Source organism: Pelmatolapia mariae, linkage group LG10_11, assembly GCF_036321145.2.
Source record: "Pelmatolapia mariae isolate MD_Pm_ZW linkage group LG10_11, Pm_UMD_F_2, whole genome shotgun sequence".
Classification (NCBI taxonomy): Eukaryota; Metazoa; Chordata; class Actinopteri; order Cichliformes; family Cichlidae; genus Pelmatolapia; species Pelmatolapia mariae.
This window is the reverse complement of record NC_086236.1, coordinates 71,163,042-71,180,034: the sequence shown is the minus strand read 5'-3', so window position 1 is coordinate 71,180,034 and position 16,993 is coordinate 71,163,042. Positions and strand designations below refer to the sequence as shown.

Below are 16,993 nucleotides of genomic sequence, written 5' to 3'. Positions count from 1 at the left end.
TATCAAAAGGCTGCATAGATTTTTCAAATCCACTGATTGTTTTCAAGTTAAAGTAGCTGTATGTAAATGTATTCCTGATATCACAAATTTGGTGTGCACATTTTCTTGTCCATTTGCAGCAACACGGTTAATGGATTGTGTTTTGCTTTTCTAGTGTTATTGACTGCTCAGAACACTTTGCACTGCAAACCACATGAGGCCATTTACAGAAACATCCAGTTATTGCTTTATTCTATTCATTTCAAGCACTTTATCCATTACACCCGGTTCTGGAGTAGCCACGGATCAAAACAGACCTAATTAATGGACAACCTCCTGAGCCACAAGTAGTTTGAATCCTTTCTCCTTTTCATTCTCGTTCTTTTTCATTTAAATATGTATCAAGTAAGAAATTGATTTTAAAAAAGAATAATCAGGGTTTTTTCTTACCTGATGGAAGAGCGTGGTGAGCTTTATCCTCCATTTCTCGTGCCAGGCAGCACCATCGCCCATGTTTACCAGCTCATCCATCTGCTTCACTGTTTTGATGGTGGTCACCTGGGAGGTATGATTTAATTGTTCTGTTTAATGATTGTTAATCGTGCTCCTCTTGAGAGTGCTTTACAAATCTCTTTGTTAAAAAAGTTTCATAGAATAATCACACAACTTCATATAAAATGATTTATTTTTCCATTAAAGTTCAGTTAGTATTACAATGTATCCATGTTATGAGGCTAACATCTGACCAGTAACACCACAATCTGTAAAACACAGAAAGTTGTTTTAATAATTTTACTCATTAATGTAGAAAGAAAATATTATAAAACATCTTTGAATCACCATTTTTCATTTTTAAATTATTAATATGAACTGTACATCCTGAGGCATAAAGAGATTACAGAAGTATAAAGAGTATCTGTTTTAACTCATTAATATGCAAAATTATGCAGCACAGAGCTCTAAACCTGCTGCACTCTATAAGCCCACAAACTGCAAACTATTATGATGATGTTATTTTCTGCATTAATGCAAAAGTGTTAGCATGAAAGAAGCTTAACATTCTTGAGTGTTACTTACAGAGAAGACCCTCTCGGGGTAACCCTTGGCCCTCATGTTGGTGTCATGGACTTGCTTCAGAATCATCCATGCCTCGTCATGTTTGCCATTCTTTTAGGAGGGGCACAAAAAAAGATGTTTAGCAGATCCTTCATTTCCATTTTCAGTTAAATTAACACAGCTTATATTTTATTATTTATTTATTATATTAGTTTTCATTTGGTGTTGTTGTCTTTCCATCATGGATGATTATTTGTTTTGTTTTGTTTTTTGGTTTGTTTGTTTTTAGTTCATTGTTTGTTTTATTATGAAATAGATTTTTAATTTTTATGTGTCAATCATTATTATCTAAACTTAGTTTATTCCTAACCATTTGAAATGAAGGCAACTGGACGTCTTTTTGGTTTCTTCAGTACTTAAAATCCTAGATAAAGATAAGATCTTTCATTTGCCATTTGTAAACTAGGTCTGGGCATATAGGAAATCCTGTGCAGTACTTAGAGTCACAGTCAGATAAATGCATATTTATACAAGTATAAAACAATGTGCACACTTAGATAAATTAAGTTTTTTTTTCTTTTTTCAGATATTCTGACGTGAAGAAGTGAGAACATCTGGTAGTATAAACCAGCAGCTAACATGATTAGCTAAAAGTGGTTTAGTACTAAAATATTGACAACATGCCTGATTTTTTTTATATATTGGGCATTTTTAAATAAAAATCTGTTGTTTTTTTTCTGTGTCAGTGTTTAAAACATACTGAACTGAATTCAGAATCTCTGATGTATATTTCAGCATCTCCAATGTTCAGATTGCTCCTGGACGATAAATATGTACATATTAAGTTATTCAAAATGTTTTGGAAAAATGCATAAGCAGCACTTTGTCTACAATACATATTTTTTTAACTTTAAGGCTGTTTATGCATTCAAGCATTCAAAATGTATTCAAAAATATATTTCCACAAGGTCTAAGTGGGGTATGAGCTGTCAGGCTGACCTCAAGGTAGAAGCGGGGGCTCTCAGGCATGGTGGTGAGGGCAGAGATGGCCGCCACAGAGGGGAAGGCACACACCAACACAAAAACACGCCAGCTATGGAACTGGTAGGCTGAGCCCATCTGGAAACTCCAGCCTACATGAGGAAAGGAAGCAAGAAGAGACGTGAGATAGAACTGCAGCATTTGTCATTTGCAATAAAAACTGTAGAGAAATGTAGAGATAAAATTAGCATTTACATAGCTTAGAATGGATAACACTGGCCTACTGGTGTGTGAGGAAACAATCTTGAAGGTTAGAATGTTCATATTTAAATACTGTACATTTTTTTACCATAGTGTGGGATGATGGCCCAAGCCATGGCAGATGCGTAGATGCCACCAATCATCCAGAACATGCAGAGCCAGGACAGATGCTCTCCTCGCTTCTCTTGGGCGAGGAACTCAGAGTAATAGGAAAACACAATTGGGATGGAGCCACCAATGCTGTGGAGTTAAAACGGAAGGTAACAGAATTAGAAAAGGTAGCAACTGTTCCCATAATAAAAGATTCAGTCATTTGTGATTTTTTTTATTTATCAGTGAATGACTGAGAATTCATTTAACTGTCCATCTTGGTATTATATACATACTTTCTTCCATGTGTGCTAATATTAAATCAAATATTTCTAAAGATTTGTAATATAGATATTAATTCTGTTTGTGTCTTTTAACTATAGCATGTACCGCAAATCATTTTAATGGATTTCACCAAAAAAGAAAACAGAAAAAACGCACCATCTAATATTTATGAATTATTTCTTACAACCAGCTGAAAGGGCATGATTTCATGCAGGCTGTCATTCTGCTGGAATTCTGCCTTAAGATAACAGCCTTAAGATGCTGCATGCAAGTAAAACTACAGACAGGTTGGCTTGTTGCAGTAGGTCAGTATTCACATTTACAATGGGAGGCCCAAAAGTACCTTTCAACACTTCACCTGAGATACGGCAAACACCAAAAACAACCAGTATCTAAGGGCACACTATTTTTTTTCTTTTAAAGAAATATAGCCACTTCATATTTAATCTGCTCTGTGCCATGTGACATTGCTCTGCTTATCAGTTTGACTGATGTGCTACAGTGGGTCGTGACTGCCTCATCTCCAGCTCTGGCAGCTGTGCCTGAGTGACTCATCTATCCCCTTACCCCACACCAGAGATCAGGCGGCACAACAGGAAGGAGCTGTAGCCCTGGACGAAGGACGAGAAGAAGGCAAACACACTGTTGATGGAGAGGGAGATGAGAAGGGTCTGCCGTCGCCCGATTCGGTCGGCCAGGCCGCCCCACAAAAAAGCCCCAACCATCATCCCCAGGTACACAATCAAACCTGGAGGGAGGGGGGATTAAGAGGGAAGAGTAATGGAAGGGGGATGTAATGGGAAGAGATAATGAGACGGAGAGAGACAAAGGGCAAGATAATGAGTTATTATTCATCAGTAAACTCACTGATATTACTTCCAGCCTCCACTTGCACTTTCATTAAATTTCCACTGCCCAGTAAATTAGCTCATCTGACTGTCTCAGTGGACTCAAGTATTTTGCATTAAGCATGAAACAGCAAGTTAATGCAATATAACCATCCAAACCATATACTTCATAGCAGAGAGGGTCGTGACGTACATCTTATTCACAACATATTTTGTGAAATATGCAAAATATCATCTTTCACTATGTGTATAATAAAAAAGAAACACTGATCTATCCCTAAATTGTATAAATGGATTTTTTTTTTTTAAAAAAAGCAAAGTAAAGGAACCAGAGAGACTGATTACTGGACAATACTAGTTTGAGTAACAGTAAGTGACTGAGAAGAGACAGGAGATTTAAACAGGGAGGTGGTTTCAAGGGGTTCTCAAATTTAATCAAGACCATGTGTATTATAGTACAATACACACGTATTATAGTATTATAGTATAATCAAGTTGTATCTGAGAGCTGGGTTTTACACAAAAGACAGTTAAGCATTTTTTTCCCTTGTTTCCTTGTTGCAATATTTCAGATGTGTATTTCAGAAAGTGTGAGCAGGCAAAAGATAAATCTCTAAAACTGGAGCATGGAGCAAAATGCAGGTGGCAATTAGCTGATGTTAGCACAAACCTAGGAAATGGGCCATGCTGAGCTTATATTCAAGCTCAAACATGGTATAACCTTAATCAGTTCAAATAAATGAACTTTAGAGGTGTTGGTAAATGATTATTAGCTTTACTTAGAGCCACGGTAGCTTGATTACATTCATAATATGAAATATTAGTGTTTTGGAAACTATAAGGTTTATATAATTACCCTGAATAGTTTTAGTGACATACATGGATATATACTCATCTGAAACACTGGCCAAGTTGAATAAGCTAGCATGCATTAAAGACCTGGGCCTAATAATGAGGTCACCAAAAAGGTGAGAATTTCTAGTGCACAACAAATGACAATCTTCCAAAACATTGTTGATAAAAAAATCTTAGACAAAGGCTGGAACCAGAGAACAGGAACAAACTGCTGCAGCCTTAAAATAAGTATACATGTTGTGTTGCTTTCCTATAAATGACACCTCTGTTTGAATCTGAAGAAACTTTTTCATCACTCGCTGCCCCTAAATATTTTATTCTTTTACAACTTCAATACAATCCCTTTAGTGGCTGCTTGCTGGTGTTTCTACCCAAATTAAATTCTCTATACTGCCAAACAGTATAAACTGAAACCCGTGGATAAAACTGCTTTATTCTCTTCTGCATCAGGAAGTCGCCACCAGGGAGGAGATGCCGTTAACAGAAACAAGCAGCACCTTTGTCAACCCGACTTGTGATTTAAGGTGCCAACATGACTCATATCCCACACTCTGTCTGTCAAACCTTTTCTCTCTCTCTCTCTCTGCAAAACTGATGATGCTCCCACACCACACATACACCAGTTGATCGCCTGCAATCAGCACCTTATTGACATCCTGTCAACAGTGTTCGCACTCTGAGGGTGTTCAGTGAGACAAGTTATTGGTGAGATCACTCTGAATGTTTAAGGAGCAAATTTTCACCATACTGTGTCTGATTGTGACATCTATATTTAAATTCTCATTATCACTTTTTTGTATGTGAAAAGGTAGTAATCATGCATTTGTATACTATTTTTTGGCAAGAATTAACCCCAAAGCTCTCAAAATATTCAATTGGATTGGAGAATAAGCACAATGTATTTTTTCTAGTGCATTAGAGTCAAATTTCTCAGTCAATTTTATTGATTAAGGATTAATTTAAGTGGCAAAGCCAGTTGATAAAACAGTCAAAGTGCTAAAAAGTAAAAAGAACATCGAACCAGATCCAAAATCATTTTAAACCACCCTTTTGTGAAATACTACCCCCTGGTGGTGAAAGATTTAGTTAAATTTTGCAGAGTATTTTAAGGCTCATTACTCTAAGAGCACTCAACAGGGTCACAGTTCTGTTCTGACCGTTTTACCTGACATTTCAAAAGATCTAGTAGAAAATGTCTCAATTAACTGCGATGCTGAAATTTTGAAAAAGTGTTAAAATGCATAGAATAATGTAATGCCTAGAGCTCCATAGATTGCTGATTACTGACTACTGCAAATACCCATTACACTGAGTCACGTTTTTTGTGGGCCCTTTATGCTTTCCACAGTATCTGCACATGCACATGAAATGAGTGTCATTGTTATGGCAGATAAATGATAATGACAATGTTAATCCCTACAAACTCCATTCACTGTGAAAATTCCCAACTTCAGAGGTTGAATATGCATTTATATCCCAGTCCACTTTGACCTCTTTTGCTGAGTTTGCGCTTCATAACAACTGTACTTCTGGATTTTGTTAATGATAGGGGCATGCTCTCTTTAAATAACAGTGTTAGCTTCACCTTATTGAAATGGAGTTCTCAAACATATTTTTTGATGTTGTTGTGTATTGGCGTAATTTTAATGGAATGACCTGATAAATAATACAACCAGGAAGCTAAAGAATGCAAACCACTGGGTGATGTCATAGTGGCTGTGTCCATCTTTTATGTACAGTCTATGACTAGAACCAGCAAAGTGATAAAGGACAGATCCGGTCTCACTGAGATATTTTGTCCCAGAGGAACACCATTTTGTCCAGGTTTGACTTAAACTCTGAGACATCAACCAGACAGGTGACAATTACTTCTTCTACTGAATCGTGAACTTCTAACTGAATTCAACACCACAGTGGTACAAGAAGCAGAGTGTATGTGTATGACAGAACAAGGCCCAAGACGTAGTCTTGTAGAATTCCTGCTGTGAAGCAGCATGGCTCAGACACTGATCCTTTAATGTCACCTTGTGAGCTTTATCCTTCAGGTAAGGTGCAAACAGTAAAGGTGCAGAGCCAGAGACACACCATCCATTGAGCACAGAGAGTGGTTTACTGAGAAACATTCAGCACACAGTTCATGAACATGAGCTGTGCATGTAGTGTCAATGCCAAGGTACAGATTCATTAAGGACTGCTGGGCTATAATAGATTTATTGCTACACAGGTCCTGGTATAGGTGTATCAGTGAACCTTGATGTATTGTTTTATCATGACAAGATTTTTCAGTTTCTGACTGAAAAGGCTCACTGCTATTTCAAGGTAGGCTTAGAATTCATGGGGAAAATCTGAAACGGTCATTAACATGCATCTTACCTAAAAGCAGATGAGGACAAGCACCAGTAATCAAGGCGCAAACTATACTCAATGCCATGGGAATCACATTGTTACATCTAATATTGTTTCTTGCATATCAAAAACAACACAGTCCTGCCAACTGCTGATGGTGTAAGACATCCAGAAAAAATACTGAATTAGGCAGGGAAAAAAACAACTCTACACAGGTTTTAAATGCATCTGGTAATACGATCCATTAAACAGTCTGACAGAGGTGCAAAGTGCCGGGATGATGAAGCTGGTTGAAAAGCCAGGTTAGCACAGAGGATGGATGTCCTGAACTAGAATAACGTGACAGTGGGTGTCCTTTTCTTTTAAATGAAAATACCTTTGAATGAAATTATTGAAGTGTGTATTTGTTTCTGGCTGCACATGTTTCATTCCTGCTGTTTGTCCTTTGGTTGTATATTTCAGTGTAAACATTGCAGCTGTGAAATGAGGAGCAAGGTGACTTTCATTCCCTTCTTTGATCAATTGCGTGTGTGTGTGTGTGTGTGTGTGTGTGTGTGTGTGTGTGTGTGTGTACGGGTTCGTACTATCCTGGTGGGGACCAAAATCTGACTTTTACTATCCTGGTGGGGACTTTCTGCACCGTGGGGACCAAAATCCAGGTCCCCTCGGGGTTGAAAGCAATTTTCACACTCAAAATGCGGTTTTACTGTCAGGGTTACAATTAGGTTATGGTTAGGTTTAGGGTAAGGGTTAGGGTTAGGCATTCATTTTTAATGGTTAGGGTTAGGGTAAGGGGCTAGGGAAAGCATTATGTCAATGGGATGTCCCCACGAGGATAGCAAACCAGACATGTGTGTGTGTGTGTGTGTGTGTGTGTGTGTGTGTGTGTGTGTGTGTGTGTGTGTGTGTGTGTGTGTGTGTGTGTGTGAAAGCAGCGTTTCCCTGCATATAGACTTAACCTGGGTGAAACATTATTAATGGTCACCCAATCATATCTGGTGACCTGTTTTAGCATGTTTTATGCTTTCTTTCCTTTTCACTCACTGCTAACATCCTATAGAGTTAGGTTAAGTCTTCAGGAGATTAAGAAGTACAGCAGAAAGTCCACTGAAGATAAGGAATCATAAAGCTGTGTGTGTTCCAAAGCAGCGGTACCGCTGTGAGCCACTTCTCCTGGAAATATCCTTCATAGCAGCAGCAACAACTAGCAAGTGATGGTGATGATGACTGTCGCCGCATTGCAGCAGCATCAAAGTAGACAAACAGACAGACAGCCACAGTGAGTAGGATGGATCAAATGGTAAATATTTCTTTCTAAACCTCCATATCCAGCTGGGAGCTGGAAGCCTGACTGCTGTCGTGACCAGTAACCACGTCATTATCATTTCCACTGTCATCACATTTGGTTGGCTTGCATTTGCTTGTCTATGTGGCTAGAATGCATTAGCAGCTGCTTCTGGCTTGAGGATGAATTATGTCCCAATTCATCTCTCTTCTATATCTGAGGGGTAAAATAATTAATTAGGAGGCTAACAAAGCTTGCCTTAAAGCTAAACCACAATGTCATCAATATTTAGTTTGACTAATAAAATAACATCATCTTAGGGAAGAGTTTGATTTAAGCCCAAGTTCTTGCTTTTATGTACTTTTAAATGGACAAATATGACAGAAACCAAATAAAATATTAAAGGTAAAGTACATTTTGGCAGTAAAAACAATATTTTTCACAAAATTCCTAAAGATGCACATAACGGTCGAAAGACCAATTAATACTATTGCATTCCCAGTGGATGAACAGGTGGCTTCTTTCAGGTATTTCTTTTGTCTTTACAGCCTGTGGACTTTTACTCTCGTGGAACTGATTTTGGCCACAGCAGGGATCTGTTTACAGGGAAAAGCTGCCAACCAATCAGCAGAAAACAGAAATGTTTCCAAAAAGCTAATGAAAGTTGATTATTATTTAATGGCCAAAGAGACAACACTGTGCTTTTGTTTTAAATAGTTAAATAAGGAAGCATTATAGTGCAAAATAAAACCATAACCACTGCAATGACCCAGTTCTTAGCAGTAGTGGTGCCTGATGGGATGCTGTGATTGATGCTTGTGCAGGTTGTTCTGACTACACCCTTATGGGATTAAATGGGGTCACCACCAACAGGGACTACAGCAGAACATGAACCATATGATGTCAAATGTATGGAAATGGGGTAGAAATGGCAAAAAGGCAGCATACGGATTTTATAGTGAACAAATTATGTTTTAAGGGCAAAACTGACCTGCAAAGAAGTTCATTCACAGAGAATTCTATGAGGAAATGACCTTACCTGATTAAGTTAATAGCCTGAAGCACTAGTTTGGAGTCTTATTCAATATAGCATGCCGTTTCTATTGTAAACTATAGTATGATTCAGTGGAAAGAAACCAGAAAATAAAGCAATATATGATTTAGTTCCTCTGTTTCATCATGCCTGGGTTCACAACACTAAGCTGAAGAAGATGCTACATTCATGGCTACATTCACTCTGCACAGTCTACAGCTTGAGCCTAGTTCCAGTTAAATAAAAACACCCAGAAGGAGACAGAAAAGCCATTACAGCCTACAGTGTGGAGGTGAAGCATCCTATCAAAAACAGTTCTGCTGCCAACAGCTTTTGTATTTTAAATCATTCAGCAGTAATGAGATCCCGACTATTTCTTTGTGATTTTTTTTAATTTGACAGTTTTCCCAACAAAATCTTGAATCTAGAATTGCGTTCAATTAAATAATGTTCCTATTGGTGACGTTTTCATGTTTTTCAAACCACTAGTAACACACTTCATTGAATTCCAGTGAATCTGATGCTGCAGCAAGCTGCAGATGCTCAATAACATCGAAACAACCACTGCTTTCTATTCATCTACATTTTAATCATTCATGAGACGTGTTTTGTGTTTTGTTTTTCAGAGAAAGCTGAAACAAAATTTGGTGAAGACAGAAAGAGAGAGGGAAGGAGAGAGGTGAGCAGGATGAGGTGCAAAATGAAGAGAAAGGAGAGAAGCAGAAATCTCCAGACAGCTGAGCACCTTTGCACTCTGAATGAGGGGTAGGGGAGGAGGGAGGGGGGGAAGAAAGGGGGGAGGACGATGGCCAGTCAGCGCTGTGACAGAACTCCCAAGGGCTCCAGGGTAGTGTATATGCATGTGTGTGTGTGGAAATGGACAAAAGTGTGCGAGACTGTGTGTCTGTGTGCATGAAGAGGGGGCAGGGCAGGAGGCTTCTATTAATAGCAGGTTTTCCCCTTTCTAGCAGAGTACACTGGGCTTGTTTAAGGATCCAGTGAGGGAGACATGTTAGCAGCTCCTGTAGAACAGAACTGATCATTTATAGATGACTTACACTGCAGTGTTCTTCTCTCATGAACTTACAAGTCTCAGAAACAGGGTACAGTAAAAGCCAAATTGTATTCCTACAGGTACAATCTACACAAATGTACCCCTCAGGGTTCATTATTAGGGTTCAAGGTAATTATGGGTTCCTTTAAAGACACAATATGTTCCCAGGCAGCAAAAGGTACATGTACATGTCTTCTAGATATTAAGGTCCAATATCAGGAGACAGTCAGTGTTCAGCAGTACAGAAATAAGCTGAGCAAACTATTATTTTTTCACTTAGGTTTTAAGGTTTATATAAGTTAAATGAAAAGCATTTAAAATGTCTCAAAAGGAGTTCATTTAAGGTCAGTCTTTCAGTAAAAAGCATATGCATCCTCTATACCCTACTCTATTATATATTAGTCTATTTATTTAATTTTCCTGTGTAATTTAAATAATTCACTTTTCATCCAGTGGTTTGTTGTTTGTGGATTTTATGACTTTTCGATTTGCTTATGAAGCACAGTGAGCTGCGATTTCTTCTGTAAACTTCTAGTTTTCCTTTGTGCTGCTTCCCCTGCTTTGTTTTTATTGAACAACTAAATAAAAAGTAGCGCAGGAGGAGAATACAGCTGCAGTTTCTTGTGGTGACTGTGAAAGTCAGCCAGCAAATATCCACTGCTACCACTGAAAGCTGAAGTAATAAATGCGATAAGGTCTTTGCAGTGGTCTCACTTTGTGACGGTAGTGTGAATGAGGGTTTTTGGTCCAAACAAACACTGCAGCAGCTGATTAAAACGCCTTCAAAAAGAGGGGAAATATCTCCTGAATAAGCTGTTTGCTCGGTTACCTGCAGCTCTGTTTGGCAGCACTCATCAAATCCCCCGCACCGTTTGCGCTGCTTCCAGTTTTGTAAACAAAGTCGGGTGTTTTTTATGGTATTCTGAATCATTTGTTAAAAGGCTTATTTGTGTGTTGCGTGTAGTAAAGATAATTTATGACTGCAAATGAAATTTAAGAAAAAGCTCATTTTGATAACAAAGCTCAGTGTTTTTCAAATGAATATGTAACCCAGAAGCTTCAATATTAATTTTCTAGTATTGGAGAAGTACTGATATGCAAACTTAACTTCTTTCTGATGCTCATACATGTACAGCAGGCTACAATATCCAAACCTATTTGCCTACAGTTTTCTGTGACAGATCATCCCCAGGACCGATTGACTGTTTTCACCCATTTTATCCCTTCATCCTTGATTTCAGTTACTGATTCCATGTCCATGAAAAGGTCGAGGATACATTATAATACACAAAGGTTCCTTTTAGCCTGAGGAGAACTGTGCAGTCGCTGTCTCAAAATGCAGCCATGCAACTGCAATAATTAGAGGAGGCAGTGAACATATTGTAGCAAAGGTTACAGATAAAAAACCTTCTCAAGACTATATTTAACAGAACTGTGGCTGGAAATACACTGAATGCTGAGCAGTGAGAAAACTTCTTAACACCAAAAGGCTGAGGATGCGCTGATCCTGCATATATCCTGCATGGAACAAACTCCCGTCTCTCCTATATGACAAAAAAGCTACAGTCCACTGCAGCTTCACAACAAGGGCAAATCAATGACAACCACTTCACTGTTTCACTGCTGTGTCAATGTGTTTCGTCTAGCTCGTTGAGCAGAAACGCTGTACCAGGGTTTTATTTAGACTCCTCGATCTGTCATCATTTCCTGTGTTTGATATCCTTATTTAATTCTAGTTTTTGTGTTGCTGAAATGCCAAACGACGGATCCGTGATCATGTCGACATTGGTGCATTCACCCATTACATACACATACTAATGCACACACAAAACAGATGATCCATAACACTGCGTGGGGTAAAAGCAGCTAGCAGGATAGGCTGAGATGGAGCGTGAGGATGGGGGTCGGAAGAGCAGACTGCATGCAGAGAGGTACGAGCACAAGAGGCTCTCTCGCATGAGTCAGGAATGTTGCGTAACAGGAAGAGGGGAGGGAATGGAGGCCAGTCGTGTCTCCCTGGCTCCCCCCCCCCCCCCCCCCCCCCCCGGCATGACACAAACCCAGAGGGAGAAAGACGGGGAAAGGAGGTATAGATGGCAGCCAGGCTAGGGAGCAATTCAAGTCACAAGTACATCAACAACATCAGAGTTATTTTACTTAATTAAGTCCATTTTGTGTGGTTTTCTAATTTTGCTCCACTTCCTTTTAGAATGATCCATCATATGCACTGGCTAATGTGTTTGTCTGAGAGCTGGAGGGAAAATGTTTTGAAAAATGTAATAATTTTTAATATTTTGAAAAATTATATACAAGTAGTTATTTCATTGGCTTTCTTTAATAATTTGCCCTTTCTCCTCTTTCCTTTTTCTTCCATCTTTCCTTTTGGTCGTCATCACTGAGTTGGACCTCTCTGTCTTATCGGTGGTAAGAGCTTGCTGTTGTTAACTGAGAAGTATGATTATTTGTGGCAACAAAGTCCAGAACCAATGGGTGATGTCACTGTGACCATTTCCATCTTTTATATACAGGCTACATTCATGAATACCATTGGCTGAGGCTGTCGTAAGCATACATCTTGATGAACTTTTCTGGTAAGGTCTTCCCAGATGAACAAAAGTGATCTTTTGGACCTCTGTATCTGGACAATTGAGCATGTATTTTCATGTATTACACATATACAGTAACTCATGCTCTGGGTGTTACCATACTGAGTGATAATCTTGCATAAATGTGGCACTAATCATTTATAATAAACTGCAGCAGACTCTGTACAGACCAGCTTTAGGGGTATGTTCATAAGTTTGTTTGTGCATTGACTTTTCTGACATGGATTCCTGGATCAGAAAGCAAAAATGTAAAATGATGAATTTGCTTAATTTGGCAGAAGATCGACTCAATAACAAGGTTTCACACAACTCTCCATGAGCAATATAGAATTTCATGTTGAATAATTTAATATGACCTACATGAAATCAGAACAAAGATGTTTACTAGATTTGAAAAAGACGTTTTGTTAAAGCCAAAACTACAAAAAAATATTGAAATGAAGCCTAACTGGGATTCTGAACCTTATACTGCAAAATCACTGAGGAATCAAAGACATTACGGGGAACCCTTCCTCTTGTCCTTGAAGCTGGCAGATTTAAAAACATCCAGAAGGATAACGGACTGTGTGAGTTATGTAAATTAGAAGAAGTTCTGTCCTGATTAAGATGCAAGAATATCCAAATCTTTAAAATTCAATGTTTTGGTGCACTGAGGATGACAGAATGAAATGTTCTTTTGGGAATATGGGTAAATTAGCCCTTCTCAGGTGGCATCATGGCTCTGATTTCTTTTTATTTAATTGTGGCTCATATGCCTGTTTGGGCTGCTTCCATTGATTTATGCATAGCCCAGTTAATCAATCATATAATACTGTTGATAAAAACATCCTGCACTTAATCAGAATGTCTATCATTACCAAAAGCTCAAATTAATCTGAAATGAAAGTTTCATACTGAAAAAAACTTTGAGCACTTGAACTGTCAATCAGAATTAACAGGTAATGTTTGTACAGAGGACACTTTTATGAACCCATGATGTTCACTTTAAACACCACAGATATTCAACATCCACATCTGCTGCGATGATGTGCATCGAGAAGCTGTACAGTTGAACAGTCAACACCCCTCTGAGAGGAAATTATGTAATCAGAGCGCATCCAACTCATCAAATTTACAGTAAATAAAACCAACAACATAGAGTCCAGGCAGAGCTCTAACAGGGATCTGCATTCAGCTGTTAGTGGATTCAGCAGTGCTTCAATCAAAGTCAAGCCTCGCTTTCATCCAGAAGCATTATGAATTGAAGTGTATTTAGTTCTCCTTTTTCTTCTTCTTCTTCCTGCCTTTTGGGGCGACCATAGCATATCATCTGCCTGTATCTCACCCTATCCCTAATATCCTTCCCTGTCCCGCTTTCACACCTTGGCTCATGTGATTAGAGGATCACCAGGGGGTCCTTTGTCCCTCTTTGGGGGGATACTCCCACTGGGTTTAAATCTGGGACTCTCGGCCATTTGACCTTAGAACTGAAGAAGCTTCTCGGATGAGAGGTGAAACGTCTTCAAGCAACTTTAAGAAGTCCAGACGCTTTTCTTTCCAAGCTCCTTAGACTACGATGACCTGGATGACTGAGAACCTTCACAGACATCCTTCCCTGTCACACCACCACTCTACAGGTCCTCCTTCACTACATCTATGAATCTTCCCCGAGGTCTTCCTGTTTTCCTCCTACCTGATCTGCTATCCTCCTTCTGCACATCTTTCTCAGTTTGTCTCCAAACTGCTCATCCTGAGATTAGAAATGTAATGATTTCTAATCATGTCCATCCTGGTCACTCCCAATGGAAATTCTAACTCTTTTCTTTTGTTCGTTCCACCATCTTCACACCATACTTCTACTGACTTTCATTCTTCTTCTCTCCAGAACAAACCTCCACCTCTCCAGGTTCTCACTACAGATCACAATATCGTCTGCAAACATTGTGGTCCATAAACACTCCTGCCTGATCTCATCTGTCAGCCACTGAAAACAATACAGGCATCAGAGCTGATGTAATCCTAACCCCACCTTGAACCCATCTGTTACTGGTACCACAAACCTCCTCACTGTGTTGAGGTCCCCATACACGTCCAGCACCACCCTCAGATACTCACCCTCACTTACTCAGGCCTTTGGTGTCCAGCCAATGACAGATGGTGTGGTAGGATTCGGAGCCTGACCAGACAGTCTGGGTTTACAAAGGTAAATATTTAAACTATCTATTTTCAATTTAAAGGTGCAAAGAAAAAAAACAAAGAAAATGTGCATTAAAATATACATTTTACTCTTAAATTTTAAGGTACACTTATTTCTATGCTTATTTATTTAAGGTATAACGTTTCTACGGGAAGTTCAAGACTGGTGTGCCCTGTCCACAACATCATTACTTTAGAGGGTACCAACACAGAAACAAGCGGTTGGACTTCAAGAAGGTACCTCATTTTCTGAGTGTGAACACACACACACACACACACACATGCATACACTTAAATACACACATTGTATCCAGCTAGAAAACAGCTGAAGTGAAGCAGAGAACACTATGCTTGGACTGGCTGAGCGTTCGATTTTAAATTCTGCTGCTGCTGTTCAGGAGCTGCATGGGCAGTTGAATCTTAAATAGCTGTAGTTCCACTGCCAACAAGGCTGTCGAAAACCAGTTACCAGGGTATAAGCTGCAAAGGTAATGGCTAAGATGAGGCAGAGATAAAATGTGAAGTGGTGGCCTACGCTGCCAAAGGAGGCACACAGATAAAAAATAAAGAGAGAGAGACAATACAGAGTAGACAAGTTGAAAGAAAAGTTGCACATTGGCTCTTATGTAATCCCCCATCCTGAGTGTTGACAAGCGAGCTCAGAGCAAGCAAGAGAGTGAAATCTGGATATCTTACCCAGCATGCCTTTGTTGGGCTCGGAGAGACACATGTCTATTTGAGCACTGGGCAGCACGAAGCCAACCACAAAGATCTCCACACCGTCTGCCATTAGTGCCAGGCCCAGGACAAAGTAGAGCGTCCACTGGAACTTCCCGTGGCCACACTCCTGCAGGATGGTCTCATACTGCTGTGCCAACTCCTCCTGATCTTTTCTCCTCTCGCCCTCATAGGCCGAAAGATCCCTGAACTGCTGTGCCTGTGCGGCTGTCATGCCATCCATGCTGCCAGCCTTCCCCGATTCAGCTCTTGGGATGCCCTGGTACTCGCCCTCATAGATCTCGTCATCCTCATCGTGTCCTTCAGTGGAGTCGCTGTGGCCTTCTTCATCATTGGCACGGCTGTCGTTGCGATAATATCCGCCATCATTGCTCGGCACGCCAGCATAATCGTCGTCGTCATCTTCCTCTTCAAATCGCTTATAAGAGCGTTTGGTGTACTCATCTGTCATTTTGTCCATGCCACGCCCCACCTTCTTACCGACCTGCTTCTTAGCAACTTTGGCAATGTCCTTGGCGCCGCGGACGAAGTCTGAGCGGCTGTCTCTGTAGCGACCATCATCGTCCATCTTGGATATGTAGAGGTGGTGTTGATCAGTTGCTGCAAGGAATAGGAAGTATCAGGAGCAGCCCAGGCACATGAGTGTGCAATGGGTATTTATGTGAGCTGATAAATTCAGCACTAAGGACAGCTCCCAGCTCCACTGCACTGCTGCTGCTGCTGCTGGACAGAGTCGGCTCAGACACAATGAATCCTGTGGAAAAGCAAAGAAAAGAGTACAGTTAGCATGAGTCATACCATACCTGTCAGGCAGAGACACATTTTTAAACAGTCTAGGTTCAAGGTAATTAATACTGATATGCACAGGACCACAGGCATTCACATCACATTGACATTTGCAGGACATATTATCTGGCTCAGCACTAATGGTTGGAGAAAAAAAAAGGACATGACAGCTTTAAGGAGCTGACAACTGAGTCTAGGAGCTCAGTGGCCTATATTAATAGTTATCTCACAGGTCTCTCTACAGCCCAGTACAAATCACACTGTGGCATTTACAGCGGTGCACCACAGAGCTACCGAACATATAATGGTCCATGCTGTGACACAGGCCTGTGCAATTAACAAGCAAAGAGCCACAATGAGCTGCAGCAAAGGTCAGCATATACAGAAAGTACCGCCGTGGTGGGGGTTAAATTCAAGTTTACCCCAAGAACACTTGTGATTATAATCCATGTACTGTTTTTAAATCTAGACACTGAATACTTGAAACAACACTTTAAAGTCAGGCAATCCCATGATATCACAGTCAGAATATAATACTACTTCAAATGGTCTGAAGAGTCATTCCCACATAGACGATTCACTTTTCAAGACATCATTAGGTATTTATAAAATATT

The 16,993-nt window shown here is 39.8% G+C and overlaps 1 protein-coding gene across 1 annotated transcript in view; it reads right to left on the bottom strand.

Moving 5' to 3' along the window:
* Nucleotides 1-16,993, bottom strand: part of sv2a (synaptic vesicle glycoprotein 2A) — a 50,217-nt gene that overhangs the window by 12,440 nt on the left and 20,784 nt on the right. Inside the window, exons 2-7 of the mRNA XM_063485286.1 lie at nt 15,551-16,346; nt 3,220-3,400; nt 2,366-2,517; nt 2,035-2,168; nt 1,057-1,146; nt 430-537 (exon numbers count right to left, since the gene is read on the bottom strand). Of these exons, the coding sequence (XP_063341356.1) occupies nt 430-537; nt 1,057-1,146; nt 2,035-2,168; nt 2,366-2,517; nt 3,220-3,400; nt 15,551-16,160 (1,275 nt within the window). The 5' untranslated portion in view covers nt 16,161-16,346. The remainder of the gene's footprint in view (nt 1-429; nt 538-1,056; nt 1,147-2,034; nt 2,169-2,365; nt 2,518-3,219; nt 3,401-15,550; nt 16,347-16,993) is intronic.